The sequence below is a fragment of the Gavia stellata genome, chromosome 3, assembly GCF_030936135.1.
Source record: "Gavia stellata isolate bGavSte3 chromosome 3, bGavSte3.hap2, whole genome shotgun sequence".
NCBI lineage: Eukaryota > Metazoa > Chordata > Aves > Gaviiformes > Gaviidae > Gavia > Gavia stellata.
Window position 1 is genome coordinate 82,814,685 of NC_082596.1, and position 16,701 is coordinate 82,831,385.

A 16,701-nucleotide genomic window follows, 5' to 3' on the forward strand; every position below is an offset into this window, starting at 1 on the left:
GTATGCTTTTGTGGCCTTTCTCACAGGTCTCTTCACCAAACTCGTGATTTTTTTATAGTTACTGTTTAAGCGTAGAATAACTTTCCAATTAATAATTGGCAAACAGTTTTCTTCTTTGATGCACACCCTCTTAGTCTTTCAGCATCCAAAAAGTCTCTATTGTAGAGCACTGTTGAAACTGCATCCCAAACTGTTTATTCTTTTATTTAAATGTACTATACCATAATCTTAAACTATGCAGCAGGAACGTGTTAAGTGTTGTCCTACGTTAAGTAAAATGCAATTAGGACTGTGACACATCTTTTAAAGTTTGTGTATCATTTAAAATGGTAGGCACTAACAGTCTTACTCTCATCCCCAGCTACGTGCTTCAAAAACACAGTATTCCGTTTAACATTCCAGGTTTGGGGTTTCAGTTGTTCCAACTAAATAATTGTAGTTAAAGGAAATGCAGGGAAATTCAGAGGTGGAATTGCCAGTTTGTCTGAGGGAACATTGGTGGCCTTCCAGAAACACTTTATTTTAGAGGCTGGCCTCTGTAGTTTCCCTCAGCCATCAGCCTTGCTTCTTGCGTTTTTTCCTCTTGAAGTAAACATAGGTGGTGGTGGTGTTTTGGTTTTTTTTTTTGGTTGATGGTTGGACTTGGTGATCTTACAGGTCTTTTCCAGCCTTAGTGATTCTGTGAGTATGTGATAGGCTAGCAAAAGGAACATATTTTTAAGTTTTGTGTGATAAATCCAGCTAAGTACATCTTGTCCCAAATTAAATTTTACAAAAAGAACTTCAGTTGCTAAGGTACTTGTTTGGTACTGTATGGGGATTGTGTGTTGTTTTTTCTTATTGTCTCCTTATTTTTACTTCTCTTGTGTTCATAAATTTGTGTTTTCCTTTCTTTATCTAAAAAGGAAGGACAATTTATGGGAGAACTTAATTAAAAAAAAAAACCCAAAATTAACACCTTGTCATCAGCAGGATTATGCTGTTTAGAGTGCTTGCACTGACTGCTGGCTTTTTAAAGTTACACTAATCTGGAAAACAGCACTGGCTGAGAGTGAAAAGACCTGCATTCTGCTTCAGTGCTCCCACTGTCCTGCTGCGTGAGAGGGGAAAGATTGCTTCACCTCCTTCTATCTTTCTGACCTGCTCGTTGTCTTCTCTGTTTGATTGAAGTCTTTACAAGACCTCATGTGAGTTTGTGCAGTGCCAAGCCTAAGCAGGGTGCAATCTCAAACATATTTCCCAGGTACTTTCCCAATATAAATAATGAAAAAATATGAGAAATCAAAACTGTGGTTGATGTAGAAAACAAATCTTAAGAAAGGTCTGTGCTTGCAAAAGCTTGTAAGTGACCTTAAAATGAAATACTTTTAGTTGCCTGAGGTTATGAAACTGCTTAGCATACATATAATTATGCTGGATTGTAGTAGACAGTATTAGTTGGTAGGACAAAATTAAAACTTGGTGCTTTTAACATCAGGTTTGCAAAGATGTACATTTAGGGAAAAAATACATCCATGAGCATAGCACACTATGCAGAATTAAAGTTTCCCAGTTTGGACTTTTCAAAATGCTCTTTTCAAAATGCTCTAAACACTGAAATATTTATCTGTTGGGCAGCTGGAATTCCTGGGACCTACTGGCCTTGTAAGCTAAAACTACCAGGTGGTACAAGATGAAAAAATTTACCAAGAGTGAAAAAATTATATGAATGTTGAACCTGCTTCTTAGCCAGAAATGTTAGTATTTGGGGTTTTTTTCCTCTCTGCTAGGTTATGCTGCTTATTAATATCTGTGAACAAAAAGCTTTAAGAGTAGAACCCAACAATGAAGTAATGTAGGGAAGAATCATGCTTCAGTTTTAGTTTTTCTGTAATATTGATTGTGATCAGGATGCTGTGATACCCCTGCATCAGTTACTCCTTTTTGTGTGGTTAATGTACGTGAGAACAATAGTAAATGTTCCATTCTCAAATGCAGCATTATTCTCTTCTGAATCCAGGTTTTATAAAATTGAGCTAATATAACAATATACATTTCCACATTTTGAGCTGTTGGTGTGGATAATAAAGACAGATCAACTTTAAATTAGAAAGGACTATATCTCTGACCTAACTGTCTAGGACCTGAGATGAAGGAATTTGCAGAAGAAAATGTATGTTGACAGGCTCAACAGCTCTGGTCAAAGCCAGTTAAGAAAGCACTTAAAGCAAGTGTTTTTAGCCAGAAATAGTATTGGTCAGCAATCTCATAAAATATTTATACAACAATTTATAGGTGTTCAACACCAAACTATGTTGCTGTTCTTGTCTGTTTAATCATGCCATGTGGAAGATCAATAATTGATTTTCATGGAACTAATTTTGGACCTAATTACTATAATCTCTTAGATAGCATTATCTGTTTGAATATATGTGATAGAGAGTCAATAATGACTTTATAGGTTTAGCTCCACTCTTCGGTCAACTCTGTCTGAGAGCAGGCCGAACAGGCCAGCAACTTTTTTTAATCTAGCAATGGTTTAGAATTTAAACAGGTAAGCTCAAATGGGAGTTGTCATTGGCAGGGAAGAATCAAAATCAGTGGGAATCAGCAAATCCACCCATTAGTCTTTCGGCTTTATTTGTAGGGAGAGCAATCTAAGCAAAAACATTAGTATTGTGGTAAAACTATATGATGCCTTAAATATTGTGGAGAGGAAAGTAATTAGATGCATTTGATTATTACACAACTTCATGAACTTACTTTTTAGACACAGGCTATGTGGGTAATCTATCAAGATTTGATGTTTGACACTGTGCTTTGTTTAAAAACTGTAGTTCAAGAGATCAAGATTCTCAAAGTGGGAAAAAGCGTGGGACACACAAAATTGGAGCAGTTGAGAATGGAGAGGGTATGTTTGCTGTGTAAGTAGCCAGAACGGCACCCCCAGCTGCTGCCAGGGAGAGAGAGCGCTGCAAACTGTGGTCTCCACAGCTAAGGCTGCATGAGGGCAGCGGATGTATGGGTGTGCTCTGGTGAGGGACAGTAGCAAACAGGTAATTTCACTTGAGGGTAAAAGGTAGAAATTCCTGGTGGCAATCTGTGGCAAGGACAGTTGGGTGTAATGTTGGGTTTAGTGAAGTGACAAGCTCCTAGTGAAGAGGGGACTAAGGTAATGCCTAGCTAGAGAAAACTGGATTGTGGCACTGTACCTCGAAGACTGATTGTGGTAGAATGGGTGGGGAAATGCACTCTTAGAAGGGGGCATGTAAGAAAAAAGTTAGGGAAGTGTCCTTCATAATGCAAAACAAATACAGTCCTCTTTATACGGAATTTCCCAGAGTGCACACAAGATCCTTCCTTATAATTGAGAAAACAGATCTTGAAGATGGGATTTCATTGGCATCTACTGTTTTTTTAATTCTGACACAGTCAAATGAAAGGATGTTTGTGATCTTATTGTTGGTCAGTTGGTAAATATCAGGAGTGTGATTCACGTCTGCCAAGGAGACGTGTGGGTGACTAGCAGCAAAGGAAAAATAAACTCTTAGGAGAGAAAAAGGAAGTAATCTAAAAAGTTTGAAAATTGCTGTTTTAAGGTACAGAATATAGGAATTCTTACAAAAATAACATAGGTAGGAAGGTGGTAAAAGGGGGAAGGGACCTTACTAATATAAATCACTAAAGTTAGTGTTACCAGGGATGGGTTGGAGATCCTTTTAAATGTTTTCATTAGCAACATGATTGTAAGAACAGTGTTATGATGTGTGTGAAGCAAAACTAGGTAGGATAATCATAAAGGAAGGACTGGATGCTGTTATGGATAGGAGTAAGAAAGAGAAATGACATGTAACAACATAGAATGAAAAATTATATGCTTGGCAACCGATTTCAAGAACTAGTTGAAATCTTGCCAGTTGATTAAATTTGGCCCTTTGTCCCCTCCTTTCATCTTTATCAGTCTAGAATTCCCATGCAGAATTAAAGGGATGTCACTATGAACAGGACAAGTGAGATTATGAGATACAGGTAAAGTACTTTTAGTTGGTAAGAGTTTTAGACTGTTGTTATAAAGTAACAGCAAGGTGTTTAGAACACTGTACCATTCCCATCTCCTTTGTTTTTGAACAATGTAAACTGTAACAGATACTGAAAGATGCTATGAGGCTGATTAGGCAGAAGGGAGAACTTGCTTTTGAGAAAGGTTTGTTTAAAAAAAAGCTTCAGCTTGAGTAGCCTTGCAAAATGAAGGTTGGAAGATGATGCAACTAATACTTATAAAATGTATTCGGAGGGAGGAATGGGTAAAAATATAAATAAATAAATATGGAGGAGAAATTATTAAAATCAAAAGATTGTGCTGGAACAGGGACAAATAATCTAGTCATGAATCAACTCTAGACAAGAAATTTTGGAAAAATGTCTACAGAGAAGGTCAGGAACAGCCTTCTGAACAGGGTAATGTGGGCAAGCAGTGCCTTCCCCCACAATGTATCAATAAAAAGGAGTGACTGTTCAGTTAGAAACTTGCAACTTTGGCCTTGGAAGTTTCACTCTGTTTTATTGGCATCCCCTTTCTCCAGCCCCTCTGATGCTTAATGTATTTTTCACTTTGATTGCCCAAAGCTAGAGATGGATGGGGTTGTTGGCATATCGGAGTAGCTGTTGCTTGTCCTAATCACATGTCTGGTGGACAGCAAGAATGACGAGAGGACACCGTCTTCCTTCTCCTACCCCAGCCTGTTGGCTTTTGATAAAGACCAGGTAAAATCATACTACAGATGGAACCACTCTCTATATAGCTCACTTCTTTGGATCGCTGCTGCCCTCTTCTGCTTGCTTCCCATGGCTGTTGTAGCATGTGTAGCTTTTGCTGTGTTGCACCAAGGACCTTGTGCCTGTTGTGATGTATTGTGGGAGATATTCTCAGTGGATTCCTTCAAGACTAAACTTTATTGGATGTTTGCCTGTGATGAGAGGTTAACTGGCATTAATAACTCAGTAGTTTGAAAGAAATAGGGGTAGATGGAAAGTCCCATCAACCAAATGCAAATGTCTGTCTCCACAATCTCACCCACCTTGCAGCCCTGTGTGTGTGTGTATGTGTCTGTGAAGGTACGGTTGTGCCACAGCATGGCTGGTAGCTGTGTTCTTGTATCTGATGGTGAAATGCAGTGGGTTTCTAGGGCTGGCCACCATGCAGAATTAGTTACATTCCAGACAGTGCTGTCATATTTGTTTGGTACCCTTCTGTATTTACTTCACAGAGCTGTAAATGATCTGGAGCGCATGTGCTGTGAGAAATAGTCTGTCAGCACTGCAGAAGCTGCCACTGTTCTGCCCAAGTTGCTGTAAAAGGACTTAGCCAGCATGACTTGCAATGCTGTAGCATGTCTGTGTTAGGTGTTTGTACTGGTGCAAACTTGTGTGTACCTGTTATAGCCGTATACCTCAGAAAGATGGGGCTTGAAACCTAGGTTTCTGATGCAACACTTTTTGGGTGAAGCCATTTCCTCTGCATAACTTGTGTAGGTTTATTAAGAACTCTGGCACCCTAACAAATGGATGTATGTGTATTATGAGGAACAGGGAAAATGCTAGGCTTAAGCCTGAGGACATAGGTGGAATTGAGGCATGGCCAGCTTTAAGGTGTGCTAAGATGATAGACAGTATCATTTCTGTTGCAGCTGCCACTCTACTCCTAGGCCAGACTGCACAGTTTCTCCATGTACTGGAGTTGCAGTTCTCTCATTTTTCTTGTCTTCATTAGTTAAGTTCACCTTTGCTGGGAGGGTGGGGATATGAAATTAGTAGTGTTATTCAGCAAGTCTTTAGGGACTGCAGAGCAGTGTCACAGATGGAGCAACTAAAAGTATCTGCCAGTTGGAAGAGGGTAGAGGATTTCTCACAGCAAGCCTTGTAGTCTATAAAGGCTATACACTTACGAGGGCAGCACACGCTGCACTACTATGCTGTGGCAGGCTAGTAAAAACAAGCCATCTTACATCAGGGCTACACAAATAGCAAAAGCTTTACTTGCACATTCTTTCCAGTGGAATTGCTCAGCAGTCCTTCCCCTCTATCCTGTTGGTGTAACTGACGTGTATGACATGATCAAGGAGGTAGCCTATATCACAGAGGGAAACCTGCCCCATTGCAACACAAAGCATGTGCACCTTTCCAAGCAAAAGCATATATATAAGCCTGCACTGTGTTCCCAGCTTGGCCCCTGAGAAGACAGACAAAACTAGGGCTTTGCTGCAACTCCAACTCAGTACGAAGTGGAAACAGAGCACATCACATATATTTTCTTTATTGCTGGACTTTTTTTTTTTTTTCTCAGTAGGCAGGCATGATTCCTTAAAGGCTGAGGTTTTTAATAACAGTAAGGTTTTTCAGGTTTCTTTTTTTTTTTTTGCTGTGGACAAAAAGATACCTTTGATCAAAGTTTTGCCTTATATTACAGTATTTCTGTACAAAAATAAAAGTCCAAAATCAGCTTATTATTAGCTGATATTCCCCAATTTATTTACAGGGTACTGTCAAGAACCTTCATCAGGCAACCAGGTAAAATAGAGAACTCTATATTAAAGCACTTGCATTGTATAACTTTGCTTTCTTTAGTCAACTCTGAAGGGCTCTGACCTTTGGCAGTCAGTCTGGGTTGGAGAGTCCAGCCAGAATTATAAAAGAGTAATGTCTTTAAAAGAAAAATTTAATATTAAAAACTTAAGCTGACATTACGGAGTATTGAACTGATAATTGTATTTCCATATTAGGGTAGTCTATAAATATTCTCAGCTACATCTCTCTTTATAATACAGCAGATACAGAATGCAGACTTCTGCTACTTATATGGTAATACATATTTGCAATAGTAAAATCAATGTATGAAAATTTTTGAATTTACTTGTTAATAAAACTGCTTATAAAGTAACCATACAATTGTAACAACTATAACTCTGAACTATTAAAATGTACAGAAAGACTGTTTACACCATTGCACATACTTATTCCCTTTGCTTCAAAAGACTTGTGAAATACAGAATAAAATTAGTCAAATTTTACTGACAGCTCAAATACGCATGCACAATGTGCACATCCATGGAAGCAAGGGGAAACAAAATGTTGGCGTCCATCAGGAAGGCTGCCAGCAGCTCTCCAAAAAAAAAAATATACCTTGCTCTTCTTCCCTCCCCCTTCCCACATGTATACAGGCCAGCAGATTAGTGCAGAATGGATGAATATAACTTCGTTTTCAGTGTTCTGGAAGGACAGAAAAAAATCCTCTTGACTTTTATCAGCAATTTTAGGTCAATACAAGTTTGGTTTAATATTGTAAGGCACTTATTACTGCTTGTATTGCAGTGGATCAAGTCTTAAGGCATTTGTTACATCAACTGAAGATAATAATGCTTTGGAAAGTTTTGAATGAGCCAGCAGTTCTAGTATGTGACTATTTCAGCTGATTTTCCCCTCCCCACCCTGTGGTCTTTCTAAAACAACATTTGAAGATATTTTCCGTGGAAACTCTGGTTCTTGGTGAGCTTGTCAACAGATGTAATCAGTATCATCAGGTCGTTTGGAGGCCAAGCAGCGATATGTTCTATTTAGAGCACAGTAGAACTGGTTTTGTTTTCACCTGGAGCTGCCCTGACTTCCATGACTACTCACTGATCGAGAGGTGCTGTAGCGTTTTTTCACGATCATACTGATGTAAGCTTTCATCAGCTTTGCAATGTCAACCACCTGCCAAAAGAGTATAAAGAGCAAAGTTCTTAGTAAGGTAACAGTATGTGAATGAGTTTCTTCAGACGCTAACGATCTAAAACTGTTGAGCTTTCAACAAAACCCTTTCGCAGTTAAACAAATAAAAATACTCAGCACTTCTATCCATCTCATTCTGTCTTCCCTTTAGCTTTACAGGGATCTTGAATAAATCTGTAACATTTGCAGCAATTACTTAAATTACTAAGTAGCCTGGCTATCAGAACAGGAAGACTACAATAACAAAACTCCATCTTGCTCTTTACCTCACTAGTTTCAAAAAGCAGTTCTCTCTCATCCACCACGATCTTGTAGGTGTTGGCAAGTGGTGCACCAAATGACAAGATATGTTCATACTGAAACACCTCCAGAGGCCTTCCTTCCCCACGCTTGTAGACAGAAACTGCATCAGCGCTGACTCCAAGCCACAACTCTTGTGGGAATCCCCCTTCTTTACACTAGAGGAAAAAATGTAAATTAACAGCAAAGGGAACAGCGGGAGCCACACAACACTTACTGTTGAGGTTCTTGTCTGTTGCCATTTTTTAAAAAGTGCATATTGCTTGTCCCTCTTTGAAGGTAGCCTTTTACACATCTCAAACTTGTTTGCAACCCATTAGGCCAGCATTCTGTCCCTCTGTATTTTATGGTTAACCAGTGGATTTAAGTGGCAACAGTGCTTGTTAACAACAGTGTGCTTTTAATATCTAACATTTTATTACATCAGCTGTCTGAACATTGATACACCATATTTATGGTTTCACTGGTCTGTAATGAAATCATCTGTACAGTATAAACTGTAGTCTGAGTGTTCAGGAGGTCTTACTCACCTCTACGTCAAAGAGTGTTGAGCCATAGCCAGGCCATTCCTTAATCAAAGCCATATACTTTGTCATAGCCTGCTCCTGGTTCATCCTCTGGAGTTTTTTCCATTTGTCAATAATACTAGTCCTGGAAGCTGAGATTTCCTCTTTGACCCACATGTCTAACATCTGATCCTCTTCAACCTTCTGTTTGCTGACAGAGCCACTGCGAAAACTCCTCCGCAACGTTCCTTCAAGAAAGCTGGCTCGTTTCTTCTCAGCCTTCTCTGCTGCAGTAAATGTTTTCGTAGACTGTGTAATCCGAGACTTCAGCTTTTGCAAGGGATAGACTTCCTCCATTTCTGGTACGGTAGTATGCAGAGTGTAATCCCCCTGAAGGTACTGAAGACGCAAAGCTGCAAGGACCTGGAGGGTTTCTTCAGGAGCAGGATAGTGTCCTCTGATCACTGCTTCATGAGCCTATCAAGGGGAAAAGGTAACTTTTTATGTACAAACCAGTCTTTGAAAGGACTAAGAGAGAAATGGAAAGTAGATTTACTGCCAGGCAAACCCAGGATCTGAAATAAATGATCCATTAAATAAATCAAATGTGGTATATCTCTTGGCAAATTTGTTGAACTGCGTAAGACAAGGTTTACCAGAAGAACTGCAAGGCAATTGAGGAACTTGCTAAATGGGAATTACTGTTACTAGTACAGCTCTTAGTGAACTCACATATATAAGAGTAACTGAATTACTGAAAAGGAAAATAAAATGTAAAGGGAAGAAAACCAGGACCTAAACATTTGATTGGGAGGAAGCCACCTTATGTTCAAGGGCATTAGGAAGAAATGGATATCTAGTTTTACTTACTGTTATCAATAATCTGTGAAAACTGACATTTCCAGCCAAATAAGCAAAGCCCTAGGACAGCTTTGTAAAAAACCTCACTGAGGGAAAACAGTAAATCTTCAACGGATCCCAGATAATGTTAGTAAAACGTTTGTATGTTATAGTGGTCTGTCGCATCAGGGATGAGATTCTGAACCAAGACGACTCTCTCAAATCCTAGCTCTTTGCACACCCATTCAAAACTTTGGAAATGTGCAGCAGCTAGGATTTATTATGTCAGGATAAGCCTATTTTGACAACAATGAACTGCTTTCTTTACACCTGATGTTTGAGAAGCAGTGCATTTAGTTAAACAGAAGCATAATCAAAACTCTCTCTGTGCTGCCTACATCTCTTGCTTTTTTCCTCGTCTTAAATGTGCCTCAAAACAAAACCTTGTGCTTTACCTGCTCAAACATAAAGGCAAATTCCACGCTATCTTTTGGGACATTTTCTGTGTCCAGAAAGCAGTAGAGCTTGAAGTAGAACTTCCAGTGCATCTCCCCAGCTTCAGCAGTGGCAGCAAGCCTGCACGAGTGTGTGAAGAGGGAGAGAGAGATCAGATCTGTGAAATCAAACTCTTCTCTAAATTGACACCTGAAGAAACTAAGCAAGGCAGCAGCTGAATTTTGCTTTGTTATGCCTGCTATCAATCTGGTATTGTTGACAGAAGCTAATTCTTTTCAGCAGTATACCTGACACGTCACTTGGAGAGAGGGGGAGAGAGGGAGAGGTGTGTGTATTTAGAGCCTACACCAAAATCAAGGACTTACAAATGTTGACTCGGTTCTCAGTCAACTGTTTCCAACCCAAATTCTCTTAAACTTTTATTTGTGGCTCAGTCAGGTGTTGATAAAGACAACATTATTAAGTCCTGTTATAAAATCTAATTGCAGAACATTTTAGACATTCCTTTTCCCCCGTTATTATGTGGAGGAAGGAGGCTGATTGCCATGCATATAACATAAGGATGACAAACAGGTATTTAGGCTTGTATTACATTTTCTTACTACAGTGCTATGGGTGGTTTCAATTTTACTGGTAAGAAAAAATGTTGTGAGCTGTACTGTGGTGAATTCCACCTGAAGTTAGGCAACGGGCAGTCAGAATGGCAGTGACTGCCTGGAGTTCAGTTCTCCCAGTACTGGGGCAGCCATAATGCTAGTAATGGTGGAAAAATTCGTAGTAGTGGAAAAGAACATGTCAAAATAGTGATGAGAATTATTACTCTACTGGTGTCAAGACAGAGGAAAACCAAACACAATTGACTAGGTGGCTCATTAATTCCTTTAAGAAAAAAAAATAAAGATGCTTTTGTTCCAGAAATGGTCTTGTGTGTAATTTAGCTGCGTCATCACAAACAAGCAAGAGAAAGAGAAAATTCAGCATTATTGACATTGGAAATTTATTTAATTGCTACTTATTAGAGTGGTGAGAGAGGAGAGGCGCACTCACTTTTCAAACTTTGCCAAGACATCAGCCACAATAGTTCTGCTTTCAATCGCCTTATCAGTGGTTCCATTGTATTCAAACAAAGCAAACATATTTCTGCTATCCTCCATGGCCAAGCCACGAATTAACTTTTCGACCACCTAGTAAAAAACAGCACATGAAAAAACCATAGCATGGAAAAGCAGCACCACAGAGTAAGACAAATAATGAGAAGAAAATTTAGAGCTAGGTTTTAAATTAGGCTAAAAATGTTGCTAACGTTCTCATCAGCAGTATTAATTATTGCCAAATTCCACTTTAATTTTTATACTAAAAATGGTGATTCTTTTAGAATATGTGTGTGCCATCACCTGGCCAGATATAACCCCTGTATTTCACCAACTCAGCAAGAGTCTTCCAGCTTTAGGAAGCAACTTAGCTCTCATACACACCCATATCTACTGAAGTTATTCCAATAATGCCTCTACTACTGAATTGCTTAGTCTTTCCTCTAATTTTTCCTGTAAGAGGGAACTACAGTTGGCTAATCCTCTGCAGAATAAAGCCAGTTTTTATAGCAGGTATTTCTTCAGAACGTGCTGGGGGGATTGGAGGGACAGCTCTTTAAGCCTTCCCTCCCCTGAAATGAGAGACTGGTAGAGAAACCCCCAGCACTTCCAAAGTTTGGAGCTACTGCTAGCTGGAACTGGCACGTAAAGGGACACACTGATTTTGTGGCAAAGCACACCACTGCTCACCTCTCCAGCTGTAGTGTGCGAGTTGATTGTAATCTTACAGGAGCCCCCACCATGGCAATAAACTGTGGATGTCATTTCCTGCCTGCCGATCAGAGCTTCTATTTCATCCCGGGATGGCACAAACTCTCTGCATTTGGTTTTCTTCAGAGATTCATAAGTAAAAAGTGCATATTTCTCCATTTCAGTTCCTGGAAACTGGTCACGAACCCTGTGAGACAAATATTATTACTTCAAGCTGCCAGTCTGTGAAATAGAAAGTTTACTTATTTGAGAATGGATTTTTTTTCCTGAAAGTACTTATGTATCCAGTAAGCTATTGAATTGACATGCTCCAATGTTTATCTTCACTGTCAAGGAAACTGTACTAGTGATTTACTGTGGGACAACTTACATGCGTTCATCATTTTGTTCTACAAACCTAATGGAAAGCAAAAAACTGAACTACCTGTATAGCGTTAACTACCAGAACCTTGTAATGACTCAGATTTGACAGCAAGATAACTATAAAAATCTTCTTGTAATGAACTCCCCCTGTTGTCAATAACAGTTGTTGAATGAAGACACAACTGCACTAAGGTACTTCAGAAAAAAGCAATAAAACGTATTTTTGACTGCTCAGTTTTGTAGTAGTGTCATTTTTTAAATGGTCACTAATGTCTTAAAATTAGATTTGCAAACAGACATTTCTACCTCAAATACAACTTTAAACATTCTAACAGTCTTCTATGTGCATGATGCATACCTCACAAAACTAAGGTAAGCAGGATGAAGAATTTTTAACAGGTTGGACAGCTGAGAACAGGACCTGCAGGTACTGGCTGCAAGTCATTTAAGCAAGTTTATACAATTACAGAAAGCCCCCCCTTTAGTCAAGGTTAACAAATTATGCATTCAGTTTAGCGGGATTTTGCTTGATTCTTCAAATGAGAATAATTCCACCTAGATCAAACACTTTTCTTACAATACTGGTTTTAGATTCATTGTTCATTAAGTTCACTAAGTGAATGCACCTTCAAGTCCCACTTCAAGATGTTTAAACACTGTTTACAAGTTGTGGGGAAGAAAACAGTGAGTCAAGAAACTTCTTTTCTTGCTCTAGTCGTTCAAAGCTTCTCACCTTTTGAGATGGAACTTAAGATATTTGAGGATGCTGCGACTTGGCAGAAACGTGCAACTCATGCAGGTGAGTATTTGCCAACTATACAGGTTGCCCGTGCTCCCAGGGTTAGGCACTTTATTGGTCTGCTTGATGAGCTGACAGTAGAGCTCATCTCGAAGAGGTCGTAAATCATGTCCTGTTTGGAGGATACCTTGGATTATAGGGATGGGATCAGACATAGACTCCAGCTGCTGTAAAGAATTAAATATCTTGATGGCTTCATCCTGCAGGGTTGTGTAGCCTTTGTCTTTCAGCACTACAAAAGAAAAATAGGGAGAAAGGTCCTTAGACTGAGATATGAAAGAGGAAGCACTCAGGCTTAACATAGGAATTGCTTAATGCTATTCTGTGACCCTTAGTATGCAGGATATTAGAATTGATCTTTTCCATTTCAAACATATGATGCAAGCTAATTTTATGAGCTATTTTGCTATTGAGATTTCATCCCAAAGTAATGAAATCCCATTTTGATGTTTTCTGACAACAATGTGTATCTTGCTTCATCAGAGTTTTTTTGATGGAGAATCTTCCTTCCAGAGCAATTCACACTGCCGAAGTGTCTATCACTTTTCGCTGTTACAAGAAAGTGAAAATCTAATCAGACCATAAGTGAGGTAAAGCATGACTGCATTATGGAAAGTGACAAGGATACATGGCATCACTTTTGTCTGCAGCAGTAGCATTTAAATTAAACCCAAACAATACTACTAAACTAAATCATTGCCATGAAACTGCAACTTGCTTTTTGAGTGCCGGAAAAGGTGGTGATTGTTTTTGTACTACAGGTTATTCAGGGTGGGCTAACAACTTTTACAATCTACTTAAAAGCACCATGCAGTTCTTGGGTTCAAGAGATGGAAGAGATTGCTCTGATGTCTGAATCAGTTAGGCCTACTAATCATCAAAGTACAAAACAGTACAGACATATGTTATAAATATTAAGTTTCTAACCTGACGTGTACTATTACAGAAAATAACTAGAGCTCAACTGCAAGTCAAGGCAGTAACTGAGCATCAGTCCATCTGTGGAGCTACATTTAGTATGGGAAGACCTTGGCAAGACTTCTACTTCAGAGGGAGCTAACTGTTCCTGTCCATGGGGAATAGAGAGCAACCATGCTGCAGTCCTGCATGGGACAACCAGCTCAAGTGCAGAGAAGATCAGAACTGTGCCTTGCCACTGTACAGGAGGAGGAGGAGGGGGAAGAGAAGGGAAAGGTTTCTCCTAGGATTCTCCTTTTCCTTGTCATTTGAGCAGAAGGATATCACTTGAGTTATCAGGAAGTCTTACCTGAAATACCTTAGCTTTTAATCAACTGTGACCTCCCACCCTCCTGCCAAGGATGAAACTTCTGATCTGAGTCATATCTTGTTTAATATGCAGTTGCAAAATAAGATAAGCAAATCCATTTAAGGACACCAATTTCACAGCCATCAATAGCTCTGAACCATTCATTCAAAACAGACTTCTAAGTTAGTGATTGAGCCAAGGATATTAGAAGACATGATTACACCTGTTTCAGGAGTAAATGACCCATTACTTTCTAGAATAATGTCCACTCAAATCTTGTTTCACATAAATAATGCTTCCCATCACAAATGATGAAACTTACACTTGTTAACTGGAAGTTTTGGCTGCTGCAGCTCCCCTCATGAGGTAGGACGCAACAGTAATTTGAGGAAGAGAATATGATTCAAGGATACTAAATGAATTGGGTTTAGTTGCTTGTTTCACTGCAAGGTCTTTCAAACTTGGTGGTCTTAACTGTGTTGGTGAGGGCAACGGACTTGAATTACACCAGCAATAGCAACCTTCCCTTATGTAACACCCGTGCAGGAGCACCACAAGCCCATGGCTCTATGCTTGACAAACTATGCTATTCTCCACCTCCCGAAATAGAACAGGGAAACATGTCTATTTGTATTATAAAAATATATTTTGCCTACCATTACTTCACTATAGCCCACTGACTAAAAACTCCCATCCTCTGGTTTAATCTTTCATAAGAAAAAGTGTTTCTATGACTGAAAAACTTACAGTTTAGATTGATGTCCCCATACGGCAGTGGCAGTAATGGTGAGTGCAACGGATGATGAGTGTAACGGAGAATAGGGTTTCTCTTATATATCTGTTCAACCACATCAGCATTCAGGCAGTTTTCCTATTGGGGTAAGACAAAAGCAGGATTTGGGGTCCAGCATTAACAATAATGCAATGCTTTGTGCCTTTAGGTTGGCTGTGAAAAAATTAGTCATCAGTGTTACCAAGACTATTTGGTGTTACCAACACTCTGGGGGCTATGAATGCTCAGTATCTGCTAACATCAGGCCTTGCATAAGCTTACGTTACCTGTGCAATAAAAAACAAACCACAGCAGAGCTGCAGGAGACAAAAATGAAGTTTCATGAAATTTTTTGACGTGTGTTTTCACTTCACAATCAGTTTTACGCCAGTATTTCATAACTGGAATTAAGACATCTGTATTCAAGTTTTATTTAAAAATATTTCTCCAGCATAACCAATTGGCCTTTTCAGTTAGAATCTACAGGAGCTACCATAACAAAAGAGTCCAGAAAAACTGCTGCTGTAAACCTGATGCACCTACTCTGACATCTAAATACTGTTCTTTCTTAGGCCAAGTTTGACAGATGTGTGACCACTCTCTTCTATCAATCCTGATCTTCCACATATTTCTACTGCTCTGAAGAACAGTATTCATAGTCTTGGAATTTAGGACTTGATACTTTTTTTTTTTATCTCTTCCGAGAATCATCATCTTCTCTTCTGAAAGCAGATTAGGAAAATCTCCAGAAATACATTCTCTGGCTATGCATGCAATGCCTCCAACAGGACCATAAAGCAGTAAGCATTAATTGAACGTTTCTCATCCCACAGAGACAGATGTTTAGCCTGTGCTATCATAGAACAACAACAAAAAAAAAATCGCAGGAGCTGTCTAGTCCACATCCTGATGTGCTGCTCACTGTTGGCATAGCCAAACAAGTCTGCTAACTCATGAACCTGCACACTGTGCTCTACTGCCTGGTATAGCAATGTCTGTCAAGTTACACAAACCAGTAAAACTTGTTACTGTTTTTATGGAAAAAAATTATCCCTCTTGCCCTTCAAGCTGCACTTCATACTTTGCTCTTTTACTGTTCAGATGGAAATTCCTTTATCAGGTCAGTGAATACATTCAGGTTCCACAATTTCAGTCCACGTCACTGTGTGATTAAAACTCACATTTTCTGCTTTATTAACCCATCTGGCAAAGCCAACGTAAAAAAGAGACTGATTTCAAATATTTAAGCAACCATACTTGCCCACCCCATGCCCTCCTGTTTGTGCCTACCTTAATATCCTGAATAAGTTGCTGAGTTGGAGTATCAATTGGTGCTTTTGTGTCAATCACATTCTGGATGGCACTTGACCACCGGGTCGCCTCATTAAGCAATTTTGTATAGAGACGGTAACAATGTTTGCGCCCGTATACAGTTACATTCCAATAACCTAGCACAACAGTAAAAATTTTTAATCATAGAAGCTGTATCTGTAAAAAGACCCCAACTTCTATCTGAAAACAGCTGTAGTACCATCAGACCCCAAGTGCTGCATTCTGGATCATGCTGGCAGTTTTTCAGGAACTAAGAAGTTGTATGAGTAATTAAGTATCATAATACAGATACTACTGTATTAAAGGAGATTCTCTCCTTTAAAAAAGCCTAGCAGTAATCTGAGAGTACAACCATCATGCAGCCTGCCATTTTATCCAGTAATCTTAGTAAAAGTGACCATAAAACAACACTATGGAATACTGTTAGCTACTTGTAGCTTGTAGGCCCTACTTCTCCAGTCCTGTCTGTAACAGGAAAATCTGAGACAGTCTTGCTTTGTATGCAAGAGTCTTTCATT

At 39.2% G+C, this 16,701-nt stretch overlaps 1 protein-coding gene across 1 annotated transcript in view; it reads right to left on the reverse strand.

The window, feature by feature from the left end:
- Positions 1-6,900: 6,900 nt before the first annotated feature.
- MYO10 (myosin X) overlaps positions 6,901-16,701 on the reverse strand; it is a 132,420-nt gene continuing 122,619 nt past the window's right edge. Inside the window, exons 32-40 of the mRNA XM_059815725.1 lie at positions 16,142-16,299; positions 14,827-14,950; positions 12,747-13,044; positions 11,630-11,837; positions 10,896-11,032; positions 9,848-9,968; positions 8,577-9,029; positions 8,013-8,204; positions 6,901-7,728 (exon numbers count right to left, since the gene is read on the reverse strand). Of these exons, the coding sequence (XP_059671708.1) occupies positions 7,618-7,728; positions 8,013-8,204; positions 8,577-9,029; positions 9,848-9,968; positions 10,896-11,032; positions 11,630-11,837; positions 12,747-13,044; positions 14,827-14,950; positions 16,142-16,299 (1,802 nt within the window). The 3' untranslated portion in view covers positions 6,901-7,617. The remainder of the gene's footprint in view (positions 7,729-8,012; positions 8,205-8,576; positions 9,030-9,847; positions 9,969-10,895; positions 11,033-11,629; positions 11,838-12,746; positions 13,045-14,826; positions 14,951-16,141; positions 16,300-16,701) is intronic.